The sequence below is a fragment of the Colobus angolensis genome, unplaced genomic scaffold (assembly GCF_000951035.1).
Source record: "Colobus angolensis palliatus isolate OR3802 unplaced genomic scaffold, Cang.pa_1.0 Scaffold10, whole genome shotgun sequence".
In the NCBI taxonomy this organism is placed as follows: domain Eukaryota; kingdom Metazoa; phylum Chordata; class Mammalia; order Primates; family Cercopithecidae; genus Colobus; species Colobus angolensis.
The window spans coordinates 7,713,130-7,735,422 of record NW_012110919.1 but is presented as its reverse complement, the minus strand read 5'-3'; the positions used below and the strand labels follow the sequence as shown (position 1 = coordinate 7,735,422).

Genomic DNA, 22,293 nt, shown 5'->3' with positions numbered 1-22,293 from the left:
GCCAAGATCGTGCCACCGCACTCCAGCCTGGGCGAAAGAGTGAGACTCCGTCTCAAAGGAAAAAAAAAAAAAAGAAAAGGAAGAGATTCCTGAGGTAGCTTCCTCAGCCTACTATCATTGATTCCCTGCACCACCTCAGACACTGCAGAAAGTCTCCATGAGTAAGAAAGCCCTCACCAGATGCAGCCCCTAGACTTTGCATTTCTCAGCCTCCACAACCGTAAGAAATAAGGTCCTTTTCTTTATAAATTACTCAGTTTCGAGTATTCTGTTATAAGCAACAGAAAATGGACTAAGATACCCAGCAAGGCCTGTCTGTTCAGATTCTTCTTGGCCTCTCTGTGCCACATTCCTTCCTCCTGGGTATGGGGCAGGACCCCTTCTGAAATGAGTCTTATGTCCTACAATCAGACAAGGTAGGTCAGAGAATTTCTTCATGATCAACTCCAAGACAGAGAGGCAGGAGAAGATTAGAGTATATTTTCAGTTTCTATGGCCATCCTTGGAGAGAAAAAGGAGCAGGTGAAAGGAGGAAAGTAGAAAGTCAGAGAGAGAGAAAGAGAGAGAGAGATTGTTTTCTGAGGTCTGCTTCTGAGGCCTAAAGTGCCCCAACATTATAACAAAAGACTCTCTTTCACTTTTATTGCTCTAAAGCTGATCTGAAACTACTTCAGGAACCAAGGACAAAAAGCCACTCTTGAACAAAAGGTATGCTTGTTGTTTTAGTCACTTAGGAAATGAGAGCTATGGGAGTCATGAGCCAGGAACTGTGGACAAAAATAATTATTTTTATATACATAGCATACAAAATACATGTGTTCATTGATGGTTTATGTTATTGGGAAGGTTTCCAGTCCACAGTAGGCTATCAGAGTTAAGTTTTGGAGGAGCCAAAACATGGATTTAGGATGGGTGCCCCTAACCCTCATGTTGTTCAAGGGTCAACTGCATATATATATATGTGTATATATATATATCTTAGTATCACAGAGTCACATATGAATCTTGGAAAGGGAGGCCAGAGAGTATAGAACACATTAGAGCTACTTTTCCCACTGGGGCTTATGTCAATTCTGGAGAGAGAAGCTGAGAAACTGAGTGATACCTCTGATAGCCTCGAGAGAAAAGCAACAGGGATTGGTATCCAGGGCCCATCAAGGATGAGAAGCAAAAGAAGTTAGGGTGAACTGAAAATAGATCTTCAAGGAGAAAGCATTTCATCTTCAAAATATCTTAATCCCTCAAACTGGAATAATGGGATCCTAGAGTATTAGTGCCTTCATGCATCTAGTAAAAGCAAGCATAAATCTTCCCTAGAAAAACATCATCCAAAGCCTCAATTATTTCTACAAAATATTTAGAAGTAATAATGTCCATTACATACTCAAAAATAATCAGACTAGCCAAACAGGTGATGAAGTAAGTTCTTCATTGAAGACTTCAGTATAATAAATGCAAAAGGAATGAGAGAAGTTAGGAGTCCCTCCTGGCTTCTTACCCCCAGTCTCCTAACAGCCCTCTACCAATGGCAGATAAAATCTGTAGAAATACAACTTCATTGTATTTGTTCTGTATGGTCTCCTAGAGGTCCCTCATGGGAATAGGCCCTGAACTCACAACAGCAGCCTTCTCATTAACTTACCATGCATTACCTGGGGCTTCCTTTCCTCCCCTGTCTCACTTTTCCACTGTGCTTCCCTGGATAAAGTCCCAAATAAACTACTTCACTCAAATCATTATCTCAGAACCTGCTTCTGAGGAACCAACCTAGACCTGAACTCACAGATAAATCTTTATAGCACAGAAAGTGGGATAACTAGTCATGGTGTGCCTCCTGATTCAATGCAAGGGAGTAAATAGCACTACCTATGAAGTACTGTTGCTGAAAAATAAGACAATTGGCAAGAATTCTTCTTAACAAAGTATCACCAGAATCTAAGTAAGCATCCAGATCTAACTACCAGGTAAGAAGCAAGTTAACCAACATCACATGGAGGGAAATAGCCAAATCCAGAATGTGGAAAATCCCACAGGATAATGACTCAGTTTCTTCAAAAGATAAATGTCTTGAAAGGGGAGTAGGAAGGAGAGAAACCATTAGAGATTAGAGAGATTCAAGAGACATGTCAAGAAAATACAATGTGTGGGCCTTGTTTGGATTCTGATTGGAACAAACCAGCTTTAAAAGATATTTTTGAATACAATCAGGGACATGGGAATTAGTCCCCATTTTGTAAGATATAATAATAACGGCACTGTGGCTTTATGTTAAAAAAAAAATCCTTATCTGTTAGATAAATAGTTGAATACACATACATACACATGGTGGGGTGGTATTTGCTGGAAAAATTACATATCTGTTTTAAAATACTCATAGAGGGGGAAATGTTGCAGAAAGAGATGAAGTAAGATTGAAAAAGATGTTGATAATTATTGGTGCTGGATGATGCATAATGGTGATTTATTTTTTCTCTCTATATTTAAAGTTCTGCATAACAAAAGTTTTTAAAAGGAAAAAAAGCATTTTCAGCCAGGACATTTCAGAAATATGACCTGAGGCCAATGAATGTGTTCGATGGCAAGAGACTTTTAACTGATGGTTGTCAAACTTCGATCTATATCAAATTCACCTGGGAAACTAATAAAGTCTGAGAAGGTCCAGGCTAGCTGAAATAGAACAGAGCTTGGGCCTTATGGTTCTAACAACCTTTCAGGTGATATTGATAACAATCAAAATTTGAGAACCATGGCTCTAAAACTCCATCTGAAAAGCCACACTCAACAGCAGAAGACAGGCAGAGCCAGATTAGTGAATCTCCGAGTAAACAATAATTTTATTATGGAGTCCTCCAGATGTCATACATGCTCTATAAGTGGGGTGAAACAGCAAAGTAAATACCCTCTATGGAGCCCTCCACATTATTCCCCATCCCATTAAATACAGTACAGGGCTGCAACCAGAGGCAAAACAAAGAACAAGGAGGTCAGAGCAGAAGGCCATCCTTTGAGAGAAGACATCTCCTGAATGGAGAAGAGAATGAAGGAGGAGAAAAAGGGGTTGAGACAGGAAGAATGGGGCCTGCGGGACTAGGAAATGAAAGCAAAAAGAGGAAGACGGTAAGGATAAGAAGAGAGAAAGTGGTGGAGAAACAATAAATGAAGAAAGAATTTTAAGAGGAAGGAATTAGAAGAAAGAAAATAAAAAAGGAGATAGAAAGTAGAATGACACTGATCCATTCCACAAATACTTACTTGATCTCCTACACTGTGTCAGATGATGTGGTGAGTGCCAAGAATATGACAGTGTCCAAAACAGAATCTTCCTTCAAGCATTCACTCTTATGGGAAATGGAAGGGGAGGAAAACAAAGGAAGATAAAAGAGAGGAGAGGTGGCCAGGTGCAGTGGCTCACATCTGCAATCCCAGACCTTTGGGAGGCCAGGGCAGGTGGATCACTTGAGGTCAGAAGTTTGAAAGCAGTGTGGCCAACATGGTGAAACCCCGTCTCTACTAAAAATACAAAAATTAGCCAGGCATGGTGGCGGGCACCTGTAATCCCAGCTACTTGGGAGGCTGAGGCAGGAGAATCGCTTGAACCCGGGAGGTGGAGCTTGCAGTGAGCTGAGATTGTGCCACTGCACTCCAGCCTGGGTGATAGAGCAAAACTCCGTCTCAAAAAAAAAAAAAAAGGAGAGAAAGGGAAGAAAGAAAGAAAGAGAGGGGAGTAAAGGGGAGTAGGTAGTAATTAGGAACAGAGAAAAAGAGAGAAAAGGAATATGAGAAGACAAAAAGGGTTTTGTCCCTCATTGAATCAGAGAGCATGAAACCTTCCTAACATCCACTGGATGAAACTATATCATTATCTATCTCTAATTATAAATCCTCAATGAAGCATAATATTGAAGTGCCTCGTTTCCATTAGTAGAAGTTATCCTGTATTTGGTATCATACCTATATATTTGTATTTATGTATGTATACAATTTTTCAGCCAACATTTTACCTAGAGATTGTTTAAATTTTCTTCCTGGCCTTCCTAAAGATTCCAATATTTCACTTAACCGTAGTGTGACTTCTGCCACTACCACAATGTCAATGTCTTCCATTTTATAGCAGTGAATTACTTCATTTATCTGCCACAGAAGATAAATCCACTAAAAAGAGAAAATACACAGCAAAATCAATTAAGAGTATATGAAACTCTACAAACAGTCACATTTTTCAAAACTTATACTTCCTTGAAAAAACCATCTTCTAATCATATGGAAATATTACACAGGTACCCCTCCTTATTAATGTCTTAATTATAAATAAAACTCAGTAATCCTTTTAAAATGATATTTAGTAATCAATCTGTTTATATAAATTCATAAAGTAGATTCACTTAAGTTTAGAGTCTGCACATCTATAGCCATTATGGGAAATTTATGATCTGTTATTTGTACGTATCAGTGAATAGTATCTGTATCCTCAAAAGTTCTCACTGTCCATTCAAAGCAGCTATTATGATTACTATCAACATCCTCCTTATGAGTGAGGGGGAAGTAGGTGTTTCAGTCTCTACATCAGATGCCTTAGATTGTCTTTCACGGCCAGGTACGGTGGCTCACGCCTGTAATCCCAACACTTTGAGAGGCTGAGGCGGGTGGATCACTTGAGGTCAAGGAATTCGAGATGAGCCTGGCCAATATGGTGAAACCCCATCTCTATTAAAAATACAAAAAGTAGCCAGGGTGGTGGCGCATACCTGTAATCCCAGCTACTCTGAAGGCTGAGGCAGGAGAATCGCTTGAACCCAAGAGGTGGAGATTGCAGTGGGCGAGGATCGTGCCTCTGCACTCCAGCCTGGGCAAAACAGCGAGTCTCTGTCTCGAAAAAAAAAAAAAAGAGAGAGAGAAAGAAATTGTCTTTCATGCCTGTATCCCCAAAGCTTAGCACATAAAACCAACTATCACATTTTGGGACCTGAGATGATAAAACGGTATTTATGTACTCACATTATTACTTAACAGAGTACATGACAAAAATCACACCTATGCATACTAATGTTGCTAATCTTATGCAGCTTCCAAATTACCAAAGCTACGATATTTATAATTACTAAAATTTTTTCTCCTAAGTTTCCAGGTTATAATATTCAAATGCTCACCCTTCTCCCTCCTATAAAGTAGTTCTTTTAAATGGTCTAAACATATTATTGCAGGGGGGAGAAAACCTGACACTCTTACTTCTCTGTATTCTCTATTATTAATCTTCTTTTTGAATTTAACCAAGCTTATATGACCTCAGATACACTATATTTATTTTTTATTTTTATTTATTTATTTTTTTGAGATGGAGTTTCACTCTGTTGTCCAGGCTGGAATGCAATGGGGCGATCTTGGCTCACTGCAACCTCCGCCTCCTGGGTTCAAGCAATCCTCCTGCCTCAGCCTCCCAAGTAGCTGGGAATACAGGCACACACCAACATGTCTGGATAATTTTTGTATTTTTAGTAGAAACTGGGTTTCACCATGTTGACCAGGCTGGTCTCGAACTCCTGACCTCAGGTGATCCACCTGCCTCGGCCTCCCAAAGTTCTGGGATTACAGGTGTGAGCCCCTGCGCCCAGCCCATACTATATTTATTCTTCACTTAAAAGCTTGAGGTCAGGTACAGGGGTTCACACTTGTAATCCCAGCACTTTGGGAGACCAAAGCAAGTAGATCACAAGGTCAGGAGTTCAAGACCAGCCTGGCCAAGATGGTGAAAGCCTATCTCTACTAAAAATACAAAAATTAGCCGGCCATGATGGTGGATGCCCGTAATCTCAGCTACTCCAGAGGCTAAAGCAGGAGAATTGCTTGAACCCGGGAGGCAGAGATTGCAGTTAGCCAAAATTGTGCCACTGCACTCTCCAGCCTGGGTGACAGGGTAAGACTCCATCTAAAAAAAAAAAAAAAAAAAAAAGCCTGAAAAGACCAAGCGTGGTGGCTCATGCCTATAATAATCCAAACACTTTAGGAGGCTGAGATGAGCAGATTACTTGAACCCGGGACTTTGTGACCAGCCTGGGCAACATGGTAAAACCCCATCTCTACAAAAAAAAAAAAAAAAAAAAAATTGCAGGGCATGGTGGTGTATGCCCCAGCCACTAGAGAGGCTGAGCTGTGGAGGATCACTTGAGCCCAGGAGGCAGAGGTCGCAGTGAGCCGAGATCACGCCACTGTACTACTCCAGCCACCAGGACAGAGCGAGACTCTGCCAAAAAAAAAAAAAAAAAAGACCTGAAACACCTCTTCACACCTCACAACAAACAAAATTAGAACAGGAGTGCAGGGAACACACATTAAAATAAAGGGTCACTCAGCACTAGAAAGAATATCTTCTTCATATATGTATATATGCAAATGAAAGTCATTAACCAGGTGAAAAACAGGAAAAAATTAGATTTGAAATGTGTATGGCAACTTGAATTAGCAATAGCAAAAAACATGTGAAAGGAAATGCAAAAGGAATACTTTGTTAGTACTGATTTTCTGAGTGAATTTTGCATAGTCATTTCTGGATATATTGAGCCGCTGAATTCCTAATTTGCATTTCTGCCATAGGAACATTATCGTGTCCACAACAATTTCTTTATCAGGTTGAACATCCTAAAAACAAAAGTGAGAAGGTAAATGAGTAGGAATAATAAAATATATGTATATAACATTTGCCGTGTGCCGAGCAACACTCTAAGAGCTTTACAAATACTAACACACTGAATCTTCATAATGACCCTGGGAGAGGAGTCCTAGTATGATCCTCCCCATTTTACAGAGGAGCAAACTGAAACACAAGGAGATTAAGTGATTTTCCCCAACAAGAAACGACTCAAGAGTGGCAGATGGGAGGGATTCAAACCTAAGTTGTCTAGCTCCAGAGTCCTCACTCTCTTTTTTTTTTGAAACAGGGCCTCACTCTGTTGCTCAGGCTGGAGCACAGTGGCATGATCTTGGCTTGCAATCTCAGCTCACTGTAACCTCCACATCCCAGCAGGTTCAAGCGATTCTCGTGCCTCAGCTTCCCAAGTAGCTAGGAATACAGGTGCGCACCACCACACCCAGCTCATTTTTGTATTTTTACTAGATACAGGGTTTCACCATGTTGGCCAGGCTGGTCTCAAACTCCTGGCCTCAAGTGATCCACCCGCCTTGCCCACCCAAAGTGCTGGGATTACAGTGTGAGCCACCGTGTCCCACCTAGATCCCTCACTCTTAATGAACGCTCTATGCTCTTCTGCCTCTCTAAAAAGAAAAGTCCCAACCACTTTTAGGCAAGTTTGCAAACCATTTACTCCCATCCGACTGTGAAATTTACATATACTTTTCTCTTTTTAAAATTATTGCATTAAAATAAGAAGGAATTGGACGGGCGTGGTGACTCAGACCTGTAATCCCAGCACTTTGGGAGGCCAAGGCAGGTGGATCACATGAGGTCAGGAGTTCGAGACCAGCTGGGCAAACATGGCGAACCCCCATCTCTACTAAAAATATAAAAAGTAGCTGGGCATGGTGTCGTGTACCTGTAGTCCCAGCTACTTGGGAGGCTGAGGCACGAGAATCACTTGAACCCAGGAGGCAGAGGTTGTGGTGAGCCAAAATTGTACCACTGTACTCCAGCTTGGGCGACAGAGCAAGACTCTGTCTCAAAAATAATAATAATAATAAGGAATTGGAGCAGGGGTAGATGAACTAGTAACTAGAGAAGTAATGGGGAATTGGGAAAGTGTAGAGACAAGAAGGAAAGGGAAAAGCTGAATAGAACCTCACACTGAGTGTCAACTGATGAGCCAGAATGAATATGTCTTCTCTCATCCAAGCTACTTGCCTCTTTGCAAAAGAAAATGGTTACTCATTATAGTTAAACTAGAAAAATAATAAGTTTATGATTAAAACATACCAAACCTGGAGCTCTCTGAGGCCGCTCTAAGACCTAATTTGCATATGTAGCACCTTCCTACAATGTTTGGGAACACGACAGATATCAATAAATGTTTATTGAATTGAATTAAATTGAATTGAATTGAATTGAACTAAGACATATATCATTTTAACAAAACAGATAAATGAAGGCCAGGCACAGCGGCTCACACACCTGTAATCCCAGCATGTTGGGAGGCTGAGGTGGGCAGATCACCTGAGGTCAGGATTTTGAGACCAGCCTGTCCAACATGGTGAAACTCCATCTCTACTAAAAACACAAAAACTAGCCGGGCAAGGTGGCGCACGCCTGTAATCTCAGCTACTCGGAAGGCTGAGGCAGGAGAATCGCTTGAAACTGGGAGGCAGAGGTTGGAGTGGGCTGAGATCACACCACTGCACTCCAGCATGGGTGACAGAGTAAGACTTTGTCTCAAAAAAAAAAAAAAAAAAAGAAAAAGAAAAAGGAAAAGAGAAAAAAAAACGGATAAAGGAAAGTTCCCTACCTTTTTAAGCCTTGATCTCTATTTTATGGTTAGCTCTCCCACTGTAATAATGTATTTACTGCCAAATGCCTTTCTTTCAAAAATTAAATACCTGTCACAGGTTATAACTTATCCTGACAAATCCAGAAGAAATGAAAAATATTATAAAGCAGAACTTCTCAAGTCCCTTACTGTGCTTCACTTATCTGGGCAAAAGTTAATACAGTGCTCTATAATTATGGTTTACATACTTTTTAAAAATGACAATATAACCAAATTTTCAAATGAAATTTCATCAGAATCCCAGTGTTATATACAAAAGTAACAAAAACAGATTAGGGAGCTACTACTTAAAGTTGGGCTTCTCCATTATCCTCAGCAAACTAACACAGGAACAGAAAACCAAATATCACATGTTCTCACTTACAAGTAGGAGGTACAGCAAACCACCACGGCACACGTTTACCTATGTAAAAAACCTGCATGTCCTGCACATGTGCCCCAGAACTCAAAATAAAAATTAAAAACAAATAAATTAATTTAAAAAACAAACAAAGTTAGGCTTCTGAGGATACCTGAAATTTGTTTAATAACCATTGCTATATTACAGTAGTTTTACCTGAACATTTGTACCCTCATATAGGTCATTTTTTAAATACTGGCCATTGGGTGGAAAGTGGCTTCCAATAATAACAAGGCTTTGTACTCATGGACTGAAAGCAGTATTTCATTAAACATATTAACTCTTCTTAAAAACCACTGCCTCCTTTCCTTCATTATTAGAAACATAGCCTGAAAATTTCCCAAAAAGGAACAGACACTCAAAATGACAACAATAATAAAAAGAAACTTAAAACTACAAGTCAGACCCTAACTTAATCCTATATTCTAATGATTAAACAAAATAAAATTTTAGCAAGGCATAATTGCTGTGATATTTTAAATCTAGCCTTAAGTTAGGCACAAAAACCTACTTCCATACTAATAAAAATTATTTAAAATAGCTATTTCACCTGGGGAGCAGTGCAGACACAGAAATACAAGGTTGCTGCCAAATGAAAAATATCCTCTGAATATCCACAAGTCTTCAAACAAGTATCTAAATTCATAAAGTAGAGGAAAATGAAATAAAAAATCACTTCCAAAATTTCAAATAGAAAAGGCACAGAAACACAAATAAGCTACAAAAATGACACAAATGATAGGCAGGCAAATATCATGTCAATAAGACAAATTAAATACTTCCATATGAAAACTAATCTTGACTGGCAGCAGTGGCTTATGCCTGTAATCCCAGCACTTTGGGAGGCTGAGGCAGATGGATCACTTGAGGTCAGGAGTTTGAGACCAGCCTGGCCGACATGGTGAAACCCTGTCTCTACTGAAAATACAAAAATTAGCTGGGCAAGGTGGCAAGCCACTGTAATCCCAGCTACTCAGGAGGCTGAGGCAGGAGAACCCAGGAGGCAGAAGTTACAGTGAGCCAAGATCGTGCCACTGCACTTCAGCCTGGGCAACAGAGTGAGACCCTGTCTCAAAAAAAAAAAAAAAAAAAAAAAACAGAAAAGAAAACTAATCTTAGTGGCTCTAATCCAATAAAAATAGACCATTATTATCATAAATCCAACATTTGTATGCTATGTCCAAAAAGAAACTGAAGAGGCTTATAATATTAAAATGCATACAAAATAAGGTAGTTGAAAGAAAAATAATAAAAACATTGATTCAGAAATCACTAGAAGGCATATATATCATTACTTGGTACAAATTACTTACTGCAACTGATAAGCCATACAATGCTTTAAGAACATGACAAAACATTAAAAACCTGGAATTAAATAGTTCTCTTTGGTGTAAAAAGTAGACACTGCAGATTTTCAATTACACACAAAATAACTTCTAGGATTTGAAAAGTCCTAGAATGGCAAACACTGCAGGCTGGAAAGAGACAGGAGATTACCAAACCTTCCCTTCCTAACATGAACTGATGATTTTGTCCTCTGATTCATTGCCTTACGGGCCTCCCTCTTATCCAACTAAGCCAGAAGGTAAACAGAACCTCATTCCCCTACTCAAAACTGTCACTCAGAATATAATCTAGCATCCTTACAAAACCCAGGAACCACATCATCTAGCACCCAGCTACTTCTCTAGCCTTGTCACCTACCACACTCGGTCACACATGCCCCCATGCCATTCCTGCAATCACCAAACACACTCTTGTCTCAGGGCCTTTGTATCTCTTGCTCCCTCCACCTTCAATGTTCTTTCTCTCACCACATCTATAAAAGAGCATATTTCATCAAACTAAATTTTTGAATGGATAAATACTCACCGTGAACAGCAATTTTTTTTAAATAAATTTGAACCGACTGTCCTTCTTTATAGTTTTCCAAAGGAAAGATCAAACCTTTGTTTCTCTTTACATTAATTAGTGGTTCCATTGCAATTAGAAGAGTTAAATCCTTCTCTGCTTTCTTTGACTCTGGATCATCCTGCCTCTTGGAGAAGTATATCCCACACGTTAATTAGTAATTGGATGTCATTTTAACAAAACAAAACCAGGAGAATGATTTTGCATATATTACCTGGAGAAAATAAATAATATGTGCAGCAGAAGATTCAAATAAACTCCACTCCTCATAGGTAAAAGCTAATTTTATAAATTTCACAGCAGCATCCACAGAAATAACATTTTTTCTTTCTATCATAAGTTCCAGAAGAGATGTTTTTGGAAAATCAAGCATTCCATCTGCACCAATGTTTGACACTAGGAAAGGAAGAAGAGAGTTTTGAATATCATTCATGCAAATAAATATTTATTAAATATTCACTATACACACTTCCAGGCACCAGGAAAACACAATCCCTGCTTTCATAGGATTTACGTTCCAGTGGGGGAAACAAGCAATCAGGGTAGTGCTTTGAGGACAAATAGGAAGGGCATCCAACAGATCTGGAGAAGGAGGGCAGTTAGGGAAGGATACTCACGGGGAAAGGAATGGAATCTCAAACACAGAATGAGCAAGAGTTCCTAGATACAGACTGGAAACTTGGGAAAGAGATCTAAAACGGGGACAGAGCTTTTAGAGTCATCATTACATATCCGCAGTAAATAGTAGATTCAGCCATGGATCATGTTGCCTTGCACAGAATAATAAGAAACACCAACATTTAAGAGAAGAGCAGAGGGAATAAAGGCTGCAAAGGTGAGTGTTTAGAGAGAAAGGAGTATTCAACAGTAACACACACATACAGAAAGTAAAGAAGAAAAGGACTAGCCAGGCTTATTGGTATGCACCTATAGTCTCTGTTACGCAGAAGGCTGAAGCAGGAGGATAACTTCAGCTCAGGAGTTCGAGTCCAGCCTGAGAAATACAGCAAGACCCTGCCTCTTAAAAAAAAAAAGAAAAGAAAAAGAAAAAAGAAAAGAAAAGTAACTAAAGTGACCCCTGGATTGAGCAATGTCCATGACATTCTTAGTAGAATGCTAGGGTCTGCCTAATGTATAAGTAGAAAGAAAATACTTAGGAACAACGAAAACAGACAATTCCTTCAATAAATCTGGCTGTGCCAAGAAGAAGATGTATAGGGAGGAAGTTGACAGAAAACACAGAAGCCCAGGCACAGTGGCTTATGTCTGTAATCCTAGCACTTTGGGAGGCCAAGGCAGGTGGATCCCTTGAGCCAGGAGTTTGAGACCAGCCCAGGCAACATGGAGTAACCCCGACTCTACAAAAAATACAAAAATTAGCCAGGTATGGTGGCATATGCCTGTATTCACAGCTACTCAGGAGGCTGAGGTGGGAGGATCGCTAGAGCCCAGGAGGTCCAGACTACAGTGAGCCATGATCGCACCATTGCACTCCAGTCTGGGTGACAGAGTGAGACCCTGTCTCAAAAAAAAAAAAATGACAACACAGTATAATGGAACCACTTGGACACTTAGAGGGATTAGTCTTAAAGACACAAAGAGAAACATCCCCTCCATCTAAATCAGAGATGGTGGAAAAGGATCAATATGCATGAGGGTAAATTTGGGGGTTTGATTGAAGAAAGTCAAGGAAATTCTTATCTAAAAACTTGTATTTTTCTTGGGAAGAGAAGAGCCCAAACTGTGGCACCAGAGGTTCCCTGCATTCAGATGGGCATTTGCACACACACGTGCACCCGCATGTGCACACGCACACACTAAACTCACCTAAAGGCATAGGAGCTAACTCAAGGCTTTTCTCCCTCCTCTCAGGTGGACACTGAGGCCAAGTCAGCTAACTGTTCCAAGAAGGAAAGCTCATGGGAAAAAAAATTAAAAGCAAAAACACCTTGAAAGAAAAACCACAAATGAAGCATCCTTTACCACAAGAAGCAGGAAAATGGAACAGCACAAACAAGAACTTAAGTGAAAGTGTTCTCTCAGAAAAATAAAAGAGGATATTAGAAACATGAGGCAAAAACAACTCCTGTGAAAAAGAACCAAGTGGATTCAAGGTATAAAGTATATCATCATTGATGGCTGGGCACAATGGCTCACGCCTGTAATCCCAGCACTTTGGGAGGCCAAGGCAGCCAGATGACCTGAGGTCAGAAGTTTGAGGCCAGCCTGGCCAACACGGTGGAACCCCATCTCTACTCAAAACACAAAAAATTGGCCTGGCGTGGTGGTGCATACCTGTAGTCCCAACTACTCGCAAGTCCCTCTGCTGAGGCAGGAGAATCGCTTGAACCTGGGAGACGGAGCCTGCAATGAGCTGAGACTGTGCCACTGCACTCCAGCCCAGGCAACAGAGCGAGACTCTGTCTCAAACAAACAACAAAAATAACAAAAAAGTATATCATTGTTGAAACAAATAATTAAATAGGTAAACAGAAGAGTAGAACAGAGAGAATCAAAGATCAAATTCGTGACCTGAAAAATCAGATAGAGAAAGCTTCCCAGAAGGCAACAGAATAAAGACATGAAAAGAATAAAATAAATAAGACATGGAGGATGAACATCTATCCTGTTAACATCTGTCTAATGGCATTTTCAATGACTTGAAGGATTTTTTTAAATAATGAATATAAGGAACGAAATTTAAAAGTAACATGAAAAAATGAAAGAAAGATATAAGACCTCAAAGTATCTGCTGCATTACTAAACCCACCCTTAGATCCAGTAGAATAAAATGTAAGAATGTCATAAGAAAGAGAAAACTGTAAAAGATACATCTATAAAACAAGAAGATTTAAACTGACATTAGACTTCTCAACAGAAACACTGTATATACAAGACTATTAAGAAATAGCATCAAAATCTTAAAGAAACTTGTAAATAAACTATTATATCCATCCAAACTACTTCAAAATTCTTAGAGTTTGTATTTGAGCAAAAAGAAGTGAATTTAGAAAGAAGCAATGAAAAATGGGAAAGTAATGATGAGGAGAAAAAAATCTTAATAAAGGTATTTTCTGTCTTAAAAGCAATGATCAGGACTTGTATTCAGAACAGAAAAAGAGCTCTCATAACTCAAGAGAAATAACTAACAATGCAATGAGAAAGTAAACAAAAGACACTAGAGAAAAAGAGAGTATGTAGATGGCAAATAAACACATGAAAAACTGTTTAACATCTTTAGCCATTAGGGAAATGCAAATTAAAGTCACAGTGGGATATTACTACATACCTATCAGAATGGCTAAAATAAAAAACTGATGACACACCAAATTCTGTCAAGGATTTTCTGAAACTGGATCATTCACACATTGCTGGTGGAAACATAGCAGAGTCACCCTGGAGAAGAGTATGAGAGCTTCTCACAAAACTAAATACTAACCTATCATGTATCTGAACCACCAATTGCACTGTTGAACGTTTTATTCCAGAGAAATGAAAACTTACCTTCACACAAAAACTTGTACTCAACTGTTCATAGCAGCTTTATTTCTAATAGCCAAAAACTGGAAATAATTCAAAAGTCCTTCAAAGGGTAAGTGGTTAAACAAACTGTGGTGTATCCATATCATAAAATAATACTCAGCAGTAACAAGTGAACCTTTTCTTTTTCTTTTTGAGACAGAGTCTTGTTTTGTCACCCAGGCTGGAGTGCAGTCGTGGTGAAGTGATCTCCAGTCACTGCAAATGATTCAAATGATTCTCTTGAATCCTGGGTTCAAATGATTCTCTTTCCTCAGCCTCCCAAGTAGCTGGGACTACAGGCACAGGCCATGACGCCTGGCTAATTTTTGTATTTTTAGTAGAGACAGAGTTACACCATGTTAGCCAGGCTGGTCTCGAACTCCTAGGCTCAAGGGATCAGCCCATCTTGGCCTCCCAAAGGGCTAAGGTTACAGGCATGAGCCACTGTGCCCGTCTAAGTGAACTATTAATATACACAACCTGGATACATCTCAAGAGAATTATGCTGAGTGAAAAAACAGACAACACACATACGGCCACCTAATTTATGACTAAGGGATACTGCAGCCAATGAAAGGAAGTTATCTTCAATAAATGGTGCTCTGTCAACTGAATATACATATAGAAGCACATAAATCTTGATCTCTACTTTGTATCAACAAAAAAGATCTAATTTCTAATTAAAGACTTCATGTGAGGGGTAAAACAATAAAACTTATGGAAGAAAACATATGAGAATATATTTACATTGGGGTAGCTGAGACTTCTTAACCACAACACACAAAGGATCAACTATATAGGATATATTGATAAATTGGACTACATTAAAATTAAGAATTTCTGTTCCCCACTGGATATCACTAAGAGAATGAAAAGACAAGCCACCAAGTAAGAAATGATATTTACAATACATGTATTCAATAAAGGACTTATATCCAGAATATATAAAGAATTCCTACAAATCGACAGAAAAAAGGACAAAAGGTTAAAATAGGCACCTCAAAAAATAGGATATCCAATAGTGAAAAAAGTGTATGAAAAGATGTCTAACTTTATCAGTCATCAGAGAAATTTAAGTCTATACTGCAACACCACTGAATTCACACCAAAATGGACAAAATGAGAAAGACAGAAAATACTGTCAGAGAGATTTTGGAGTAATGGAACCCTCATAAAATGTTAATGGGTGTGCAAACTAAAAAAACCACTTTGTAAAACAGTATCTGATGAAGCAAAATAGGAATATCCCATGCTCTTGCAATTCCACACTAACAGAAATGCATAGCAGATGTTTAACATATTTCTCTGAGTAATTTATAAAATAAAAAGATGAAAACTATCCACAGGGATAGAGAAGATCTAACCACATGATTTACTAGCTTAACTTAATCAACATATATATAAAGCAATGCACCCAACAACAACAAAAAAATACATAGTCTTTCAAGTACACACAGAGTATCTACCATAGCTGGTCATTTGCCAGGCCATCAAGCCTATCTTAACAAATGTTTACAGTTCCAAATAATATATAATATGCTCTCTGACCATAGTATAATTAACATAGAAATCAGTAACCAAAAGATAGTTAGAAAATCTCCCATATTTTGATTCAGAACCCATATATCAAAGAATAAATCACATTGCATATTAAAAATATTGTTAACCAAATAGTAATAAAGATATACCAGAACTTCAGATACACAGCTAAAGCTGAATTTAGAATAAATGTCTTAATATGCATTTAATGCAAATAATAACAAATCCTAAAAATCAATGATCTAAGCTTCCAAGTCAGTAAGTTTCTTAAATCAGTAAAGCAAACCCAAGAAAGTACAATAAAGGAAGTAATGAAGAGCAAAAATCAATAATATGGAAAATGGACATACAATAGGGAAGATCAACAAGGTCAAATATTGTTTCTTTGCAAAGACTAATGAAATTGGTGAACCCTTGGCAATAAGAGAGAAGGCAAACTGATCAATGTTACAGTGAAAAAAAGGACATCATACAGATTCTACAGACATTAAAAAGATCATGATGAGATACTAGAAATCCTTAATGAAAATTTTAAGGCTGGGCGCAGTGGCTCCCGCCTGTAATCCCAGCACTTTGGGAGGCCAAGGCAGTTGGATCACCTGAGGTCAGAAGTTTGAGACCAGCCTGGCCAACATGGTGAAACTCCATCTCTACTAAAAATACAAAATTAGCCAAGCGTGGTGGTGGCACATGCCTGCAGTCCCAGCTACTTGGGAGGCTGAGGCAGGAGAATCACTTGAACTGGGGAGGTGGAGGTTGCAGTGAGCAGAGATCATGCCATTATACTCTAGCCTGGGCAACAAGAGCAAAACTCTGTCTCAAAAAATTAATTAATTAATTAATTAATTAATTTAAATATTAGATAAAACAGAAAATTTTCAAGGAAAATACAATTTACTAAAGACATAGATTTTTTTTAAAAGAATGAAAAGAAAATCTGAAAAATTTTATATCTATGGAGGAAATTGAATTCATTGTTTAAAATATTCCCACACAAAAAATTCCAGGTACAGATGGCTGCACCAGAAAATTCAACCAAACATGTAGGAAGAAATAACACCAATATGACACAAAACATTTACAGATAATGGAGAAAGAGGGCATACTTTTCAACTCATTTTATGAGGCTAATATGACCTTGTGAGCAAAACCTAAAAAGAACATTACAAGAAAGAAAAGTCTGTCCCATCAACAGGGAAGCAGAAATATTAAACATTACCAAACAAATCAAGCAATGTATCAAAAGGCTAATCCTTACCTCCAAATTAGGTTTATTCCAAAAACACAGGATGGTTAAAAATCAGATAAACAATCCATATAATCAACCACATTAATACAAAGAAATGAGAAAGCCATTTGATCAACTCAGTAAATCTCAATAAATTCAGAGAGTGGCCGGGCGCGGTGGCTCAAGCCTGTAATCCCAGCACTTTGGGAGGCTGAGACGGGCGGATCACGAGGTCAGGAGATAGAGACCATCCTGGCTAACACGGTGAAACCTCATCTCTACTAAAAAAATACAAAAAACTAGCTGGGCGAGGTGGTGGGCGCCTCTAGTCCCAGGAGGCGGAGCTTGCAGTGAGCTGAGATCGGGCCACTGCGCTCCAGCCTGGGCAACAGAGCGAGACTCCGTCTCAAATAAATAAATAAATAAATAAATAAATAAATAAATAAATAAATAAATTCAGAGAAAGCTTTTGCTAAAATTAAACTATTCAAGATTAAAAAAAAAAAAACACTTAGCAAACCAGGAATAAAATAAATGTCTGTGATCTGCAAAAGGGTATCTATAAGAATTATTCAGTAGATATCTCAAATAATGGCAAAATGTTGAAAGCTTTCCAACTGAGGAAAAAAATGAGACAAGCAAGTCTGCTATCACCACTTCTTCCCATGTGTTATTGGAAATCCTATACAGTGCAATCATCAAGAAATGCAAGAAAAGAGAAATTAAAAGATTAAGGATTGGACAGAAATAAGCCATTCATAGATGATTGTATATACAAAAAGGTCCCTCCAAAATCTACTAATACATTATTTGAAATATCAATTGACCTTAGCAAGGTTGCTGAATTCAAGATCAATATAAATTGTATCAGCTGGGCACAGTGGCTCACACCTGTAATTCCAGCACTTTAGGAGGCTGAGATGGGTGGATTGCTTGTGCCCAGGAGTTCGAGACTAGACTGGGAAACATGGTGAGGCCCCATCTCTACAAAAAATACAAAAATTAGCCAGGTATGGTGGCATATACCTGTAGTCCCAGCTACTTGGGAGGCTAAGAAGGGAGGATCGCTTGAGCCCAGGAAGTTGAGGCTACAGTGAGCCATGATCATACCACTGCACTCTAGCATGGGTGACAAAGAGAGACTTTATCTCAAAAACAACCAACCAATCAAACCAAAATAAAATAATATAAATTTTATCAGTTTCCTATGTATGGACTATCATGCTAAAATTTTTGTTACTCATGTCTATCATTCTATCATAAAACAATATCTTAACATCTTATTTACTTATCAAAAGTTCTCTTCCTGCCATAAACAATTCTGAGACAACATCATGAATCTCCACTTCGTCTGTAACAATGGGTCCAGTTTGCAGTATTCGCCTGTTTGAATCAGAAAGAGCTTCCAAGACAGCCAGAAACCGGGATGCAGTGCTATCAAACATCTCATCCAATAGCCGCTCTGTGACAGTACGTGGCCATGATAACTGAAATTGAGAAAAAAAAGTTCAGTCCATTTGTTAAAGCTATTATATTGTGGGCGCAGTGGCTCATGCCTATAATCCCAACACTTTTGGAGGCCAAGGCAGGAGGACTGCTTGACCCAAGGAGTTCGAGACCACCTGGGCAATACAGTGAGACCTCCATTTCAACAAAAATTTAAAAATTGGCCAGGCATGTTGGAATGTGCTTGTAGTCCTAGCTACTTGGGAGGCTGAGATGGGAGGATCACCTGAGCCCAGGGAGGCAGAGGCTGCAGTAAGCTAAGGTCATGCAACTGCACTCCAGCCTAGGTGACAGAGTGAGACCCTCAGGCAAAAAAAAAAAAAAAAAAAAAACCCTGTTACAAGGCAAAGAAAAGTAAGGCATGCTTAATCAATGCTAAAACAGAGAGCAGTTGGTCTAACAACAAGCAGGTAACAAAAGATACCTGCTTTTATGTTTTCATTTTTTGAGATGTCACTCCAGATTTCATTAGAGATATCATGCTGCCATTACATCAAAGACTTTGTTGTTTCTTCATATGCTTGTGTTTCCAAGGCAGCATTAAAAGGTTGTTTATTATGGTTTGCTTATTAAGCGAGCATAAATCTTCATATGCTTTATAGTATCTTCATTATAGCCTTAGGAACCGATATTCAAACTTTGGTTACCTAAGAATCACTCAGGGGTGCTTTGTAGATTCAAGACCAAATTTCCAGAGATTTTGTGTGTCTGGACACTTTTAATAAGCACTGCAGGATATTCTCATGCAGAAGGTCCTCAAGCCAAAAGTTGAAGCAATATTTGGCAGTATAAATAACAAGGTTTGTGGTAATTAACTCTAAGAAAGAATTGATCAGCTTTATGCTAACAGGCTAGTGACTGTTTAGAACCTGTGTGGGTTCCCAGTCATTATGCTTTGTACTGGCCCCAAATGACTGCACTTCCTGCACATGCTTCCTGCCTCACTTCACTCTTCTCTCCAACAAATGACCTGTTCTCTGCATTTAGTTTGCCAGCAAATAAGAACTGTAGTTCTAGTTGACTTTTCTAGAAGCCTTATCCAGCTGGAAGATATCCTCATAAGTCCCTTGCTTTTATTTCTCTTATTAAGGCAAAGTCAGAAAGACAGAAAAACAAAAGCAGGGATAAAGTTGGCTTGAACTACTTTCCTGCAAACACTAGCTTCCCTACTCATAAGCTTCTGTACCTTTTCAATCCATAGGCCAACTGGTATGTTAAAAGCTTCAACAAGAGGCCAGGCGCAGTGGCTCATGCCTGTAATCCCAGCACTTTGGGAAGCCGAGGCGGGTAGATCACGAACTCAGGAGTTCGAGACCAGCCTGGCCAATATAGCGAAACCCCGTCTCTACTAAAAATACAAAAATTAGCCAGGCATGGTCGTGTGCGCCTGGAGTCCCAGCTATTTGGGAGGCTGAAGCAGAAGAATTGCTTGACACAGGAGGCGGAGGTTGCCGTGAGCCAAGATCATGCCACCACACTCCAGCCTAGGTGACAGAGTGAGACTCCATCTCAAAAAAACTTCAAAAAAATTTGAACTTCATGCCCTGCCTTCTCTTTTCTTATAGAGGTAACAGTTTTCCCTAAGATTTTTATTTAGGTTAAAACAGAGCTTTTAAAAATACATACTGAAATAGCAAAATCAACTTTATGAATAATTGGAAGTATTCAAAATGAAATAGTAAAACCCAAGTGAATAAAACAATGAAATTACTTATAAAATATCATAGAAAAAACTAGCAAAAAGAATGGAATATTTATCAGAGCTGTAAATAAAATATTAAGTAAAATATTTTGAAATATAAATATTTAAAAGATCTATAAAAAAGAATTAAAGGTGAAGCAATAAGGAAAACAATGGATTGTCAAGCATAAAAAGCAAAATAATAATGTCTATAAAAATAATGAGCTCATTCAAGTATATTTTGAAAATGAAAATCCCTAGTAGATAAATGGTCAAAGACTGAAAAATAATTCACACAATGAAAGAAAAGCTGGCTCAAAAAAACAAAGTTAAAATGGCAAGCCATCTTATGAAAACTGAATTAGCAAAAAAAAAAAAAAAAACAAATAATAATATAAAAATAATAATAGCTTGTGGTAAAATAATTGGTACTTGCAAGTTGTCACCTTGAAAATAGGAATACTCGTTTTGGAAAGCAAGTTGGCAATATATATCAAGGGAAATAAAATGTTTATGTCCTTTGATTCTGTAATCCTACACCTGGAATTTTATCCACAGGAAATAAAAGAAAGAAAAAAAATAAGCATGTCTGAAGATGTGGATGATGTCAATACTTAAAATAGCAAAAACAATTTGAAAGAACTAAAATAATAATGATAAAATAGACAAATTATGACACATACACTGCATAGGATATATTATATTATTATTTAAAATGTCAGGGTGAATGAAAATCTGAATGGCACAACTGTACAGTCTGGTTCCATCTCTAAATACTATGGTCTCCATGACATCTACTCTAGGAGATGTATTATGTTAATTTCCCAACATCACGTGTCTATTCCTAGTCAAGCTCTATTTATCACTGACCCCCAGCAAATTTTGCCTACTCTGACTTCTAAGTTATGACCATGCTCTGACCCTTCATTTGGAATGTTTATCTCTATTCTCCCTGTCTAGCCAAATTCTGTCCATTATTCCAAGGCCCTCCAAAAAGCCAGGGCTGCAATTTAGTATTTCTATATTCCACTACACTTGAAACCACAGTAGACACTCAATACATGGTTGTTGAATTAATAAATAATAAATAAACAATGATAGCTAATATTTACTGAGGACCTACTTACTATCTGCCGGGAACATTCTAAGGGCTTTACGTGTAACTCATTTCATCCTCACCATTATCATTATTTATTTATTAATATTTATCACAAGCTATAATTATTTTATTTTTTATGATGTAATTCTCCACTAGAATGTAATCTTCATCTACTTGTTCACATAGCAGGTACTTAAAAATATTTATTGAATAAATCACTAACTAATCAATCATTAGGAGTCTGGATTAGTAGTTCTTTAAAAAAATCTTTGGAGAGTCAAAATGATTTACTGTGAGTTAACAACTTACATACAAACCCAGAAATGTTTCAGAAAATATGTTTAATGCATATTGAAATTAATTGATTTGGTAGAAACATAATAAAATTATTTCATACACAGAAAACAGGACATTCTGCAAAATATGCCAAGGTAATATAGGGTGATGTTATGAAAAGGATGTGTTGACTAGTCTCTGAAACAACTACTCACTAAACAATTACAATTTTTTCTTAAAAAAAATCACCAGAACTTTTCATTCAACAATTATCTTAAGGGAAATCAGATATAAGTTAGTTTTTAATGTAATTTTATCTGGAATTTTAAACATTTTTCTTTGAAAATGTATTTAGTTTTGCTACCAGGATAACTAAGTTCTAATAATATTCTAAGTAACAACAGTCTTACAACTTTGGATATTTAAATTTGCTTGCGCAGAGAAAAAAAAATGCTGGAGAGAAAAAAGAAATTGTTCCCTGCCCTCTTACAAAGACTATAACACCGCTACCTAATTCCAGATGCAGGTAGCTTAAAAGTTTATCCGAGGAATTGCCTATAATTTAATTAATTACTCACCATTTAATAGACTGTTGGTTAGTAAGGGATACATCTTTTTTTTTTTTTTTCTTTTTTATTTATT

General features: G+C 38.0%; 2 protein-coding genes across 2 annotated transcripts in view; both read right to left on the bottom strand.

Annotated features, from left to right (window-relative positions):
- Positions 1–4,853, bottom strand: part of LOC105508069 (cilia- and flagella-associated protein 54-like) — a 111,121-nt gene extending 106,268 nt beyond the window's left edge. The window contains exons 1-2 of the mRNA XM_011936851.1: positions 4,746–4,853; positions 4,002–4,152 (exon numbers count right to left, since the gene is read on the bottom strand). The gene's annotated coding sequence lies outside the window, so the exon portion shown is untranslated. The remainder of the gene's footprint in view (positions 1–4,001; positions 4,153–4,745) is intronic.
- A 1,600-nt stretch (positions 4,854–6,453) lies between these two features.
- LOC105506224 (cilia- and flagella-associated protein 54-like) overlaps positions 6,454–22,293 on the bottom strand; it is a 51,122-nt gene continuing 35,282 nt past the window's right edge. Inside the window, exons 8-12 of the mRNA XM_011934296.1 lie at positions 18,378–18,576; positions 11,015–11,196; positions 10,762–10,927; positions 9,440–9,525; positions 6,454–6,633 (exon numbers count right to left, since the gene is read on the bottom strand). Of these exons, the coding sequence (XP_011789686.1) occupies positions 6,454–6,633; positions 9,440–9,525; positions 10,762–10,927; positions 11,015–11,196; positions 18,378–18,576 (813 nt within the window). The remainder of the gene's footprint in view (positions 6,634–9,439; positions 9,526–10,761; positions 10,928–11,014; positions 11,197–18,377; positions 18,577–22,293) is intronic.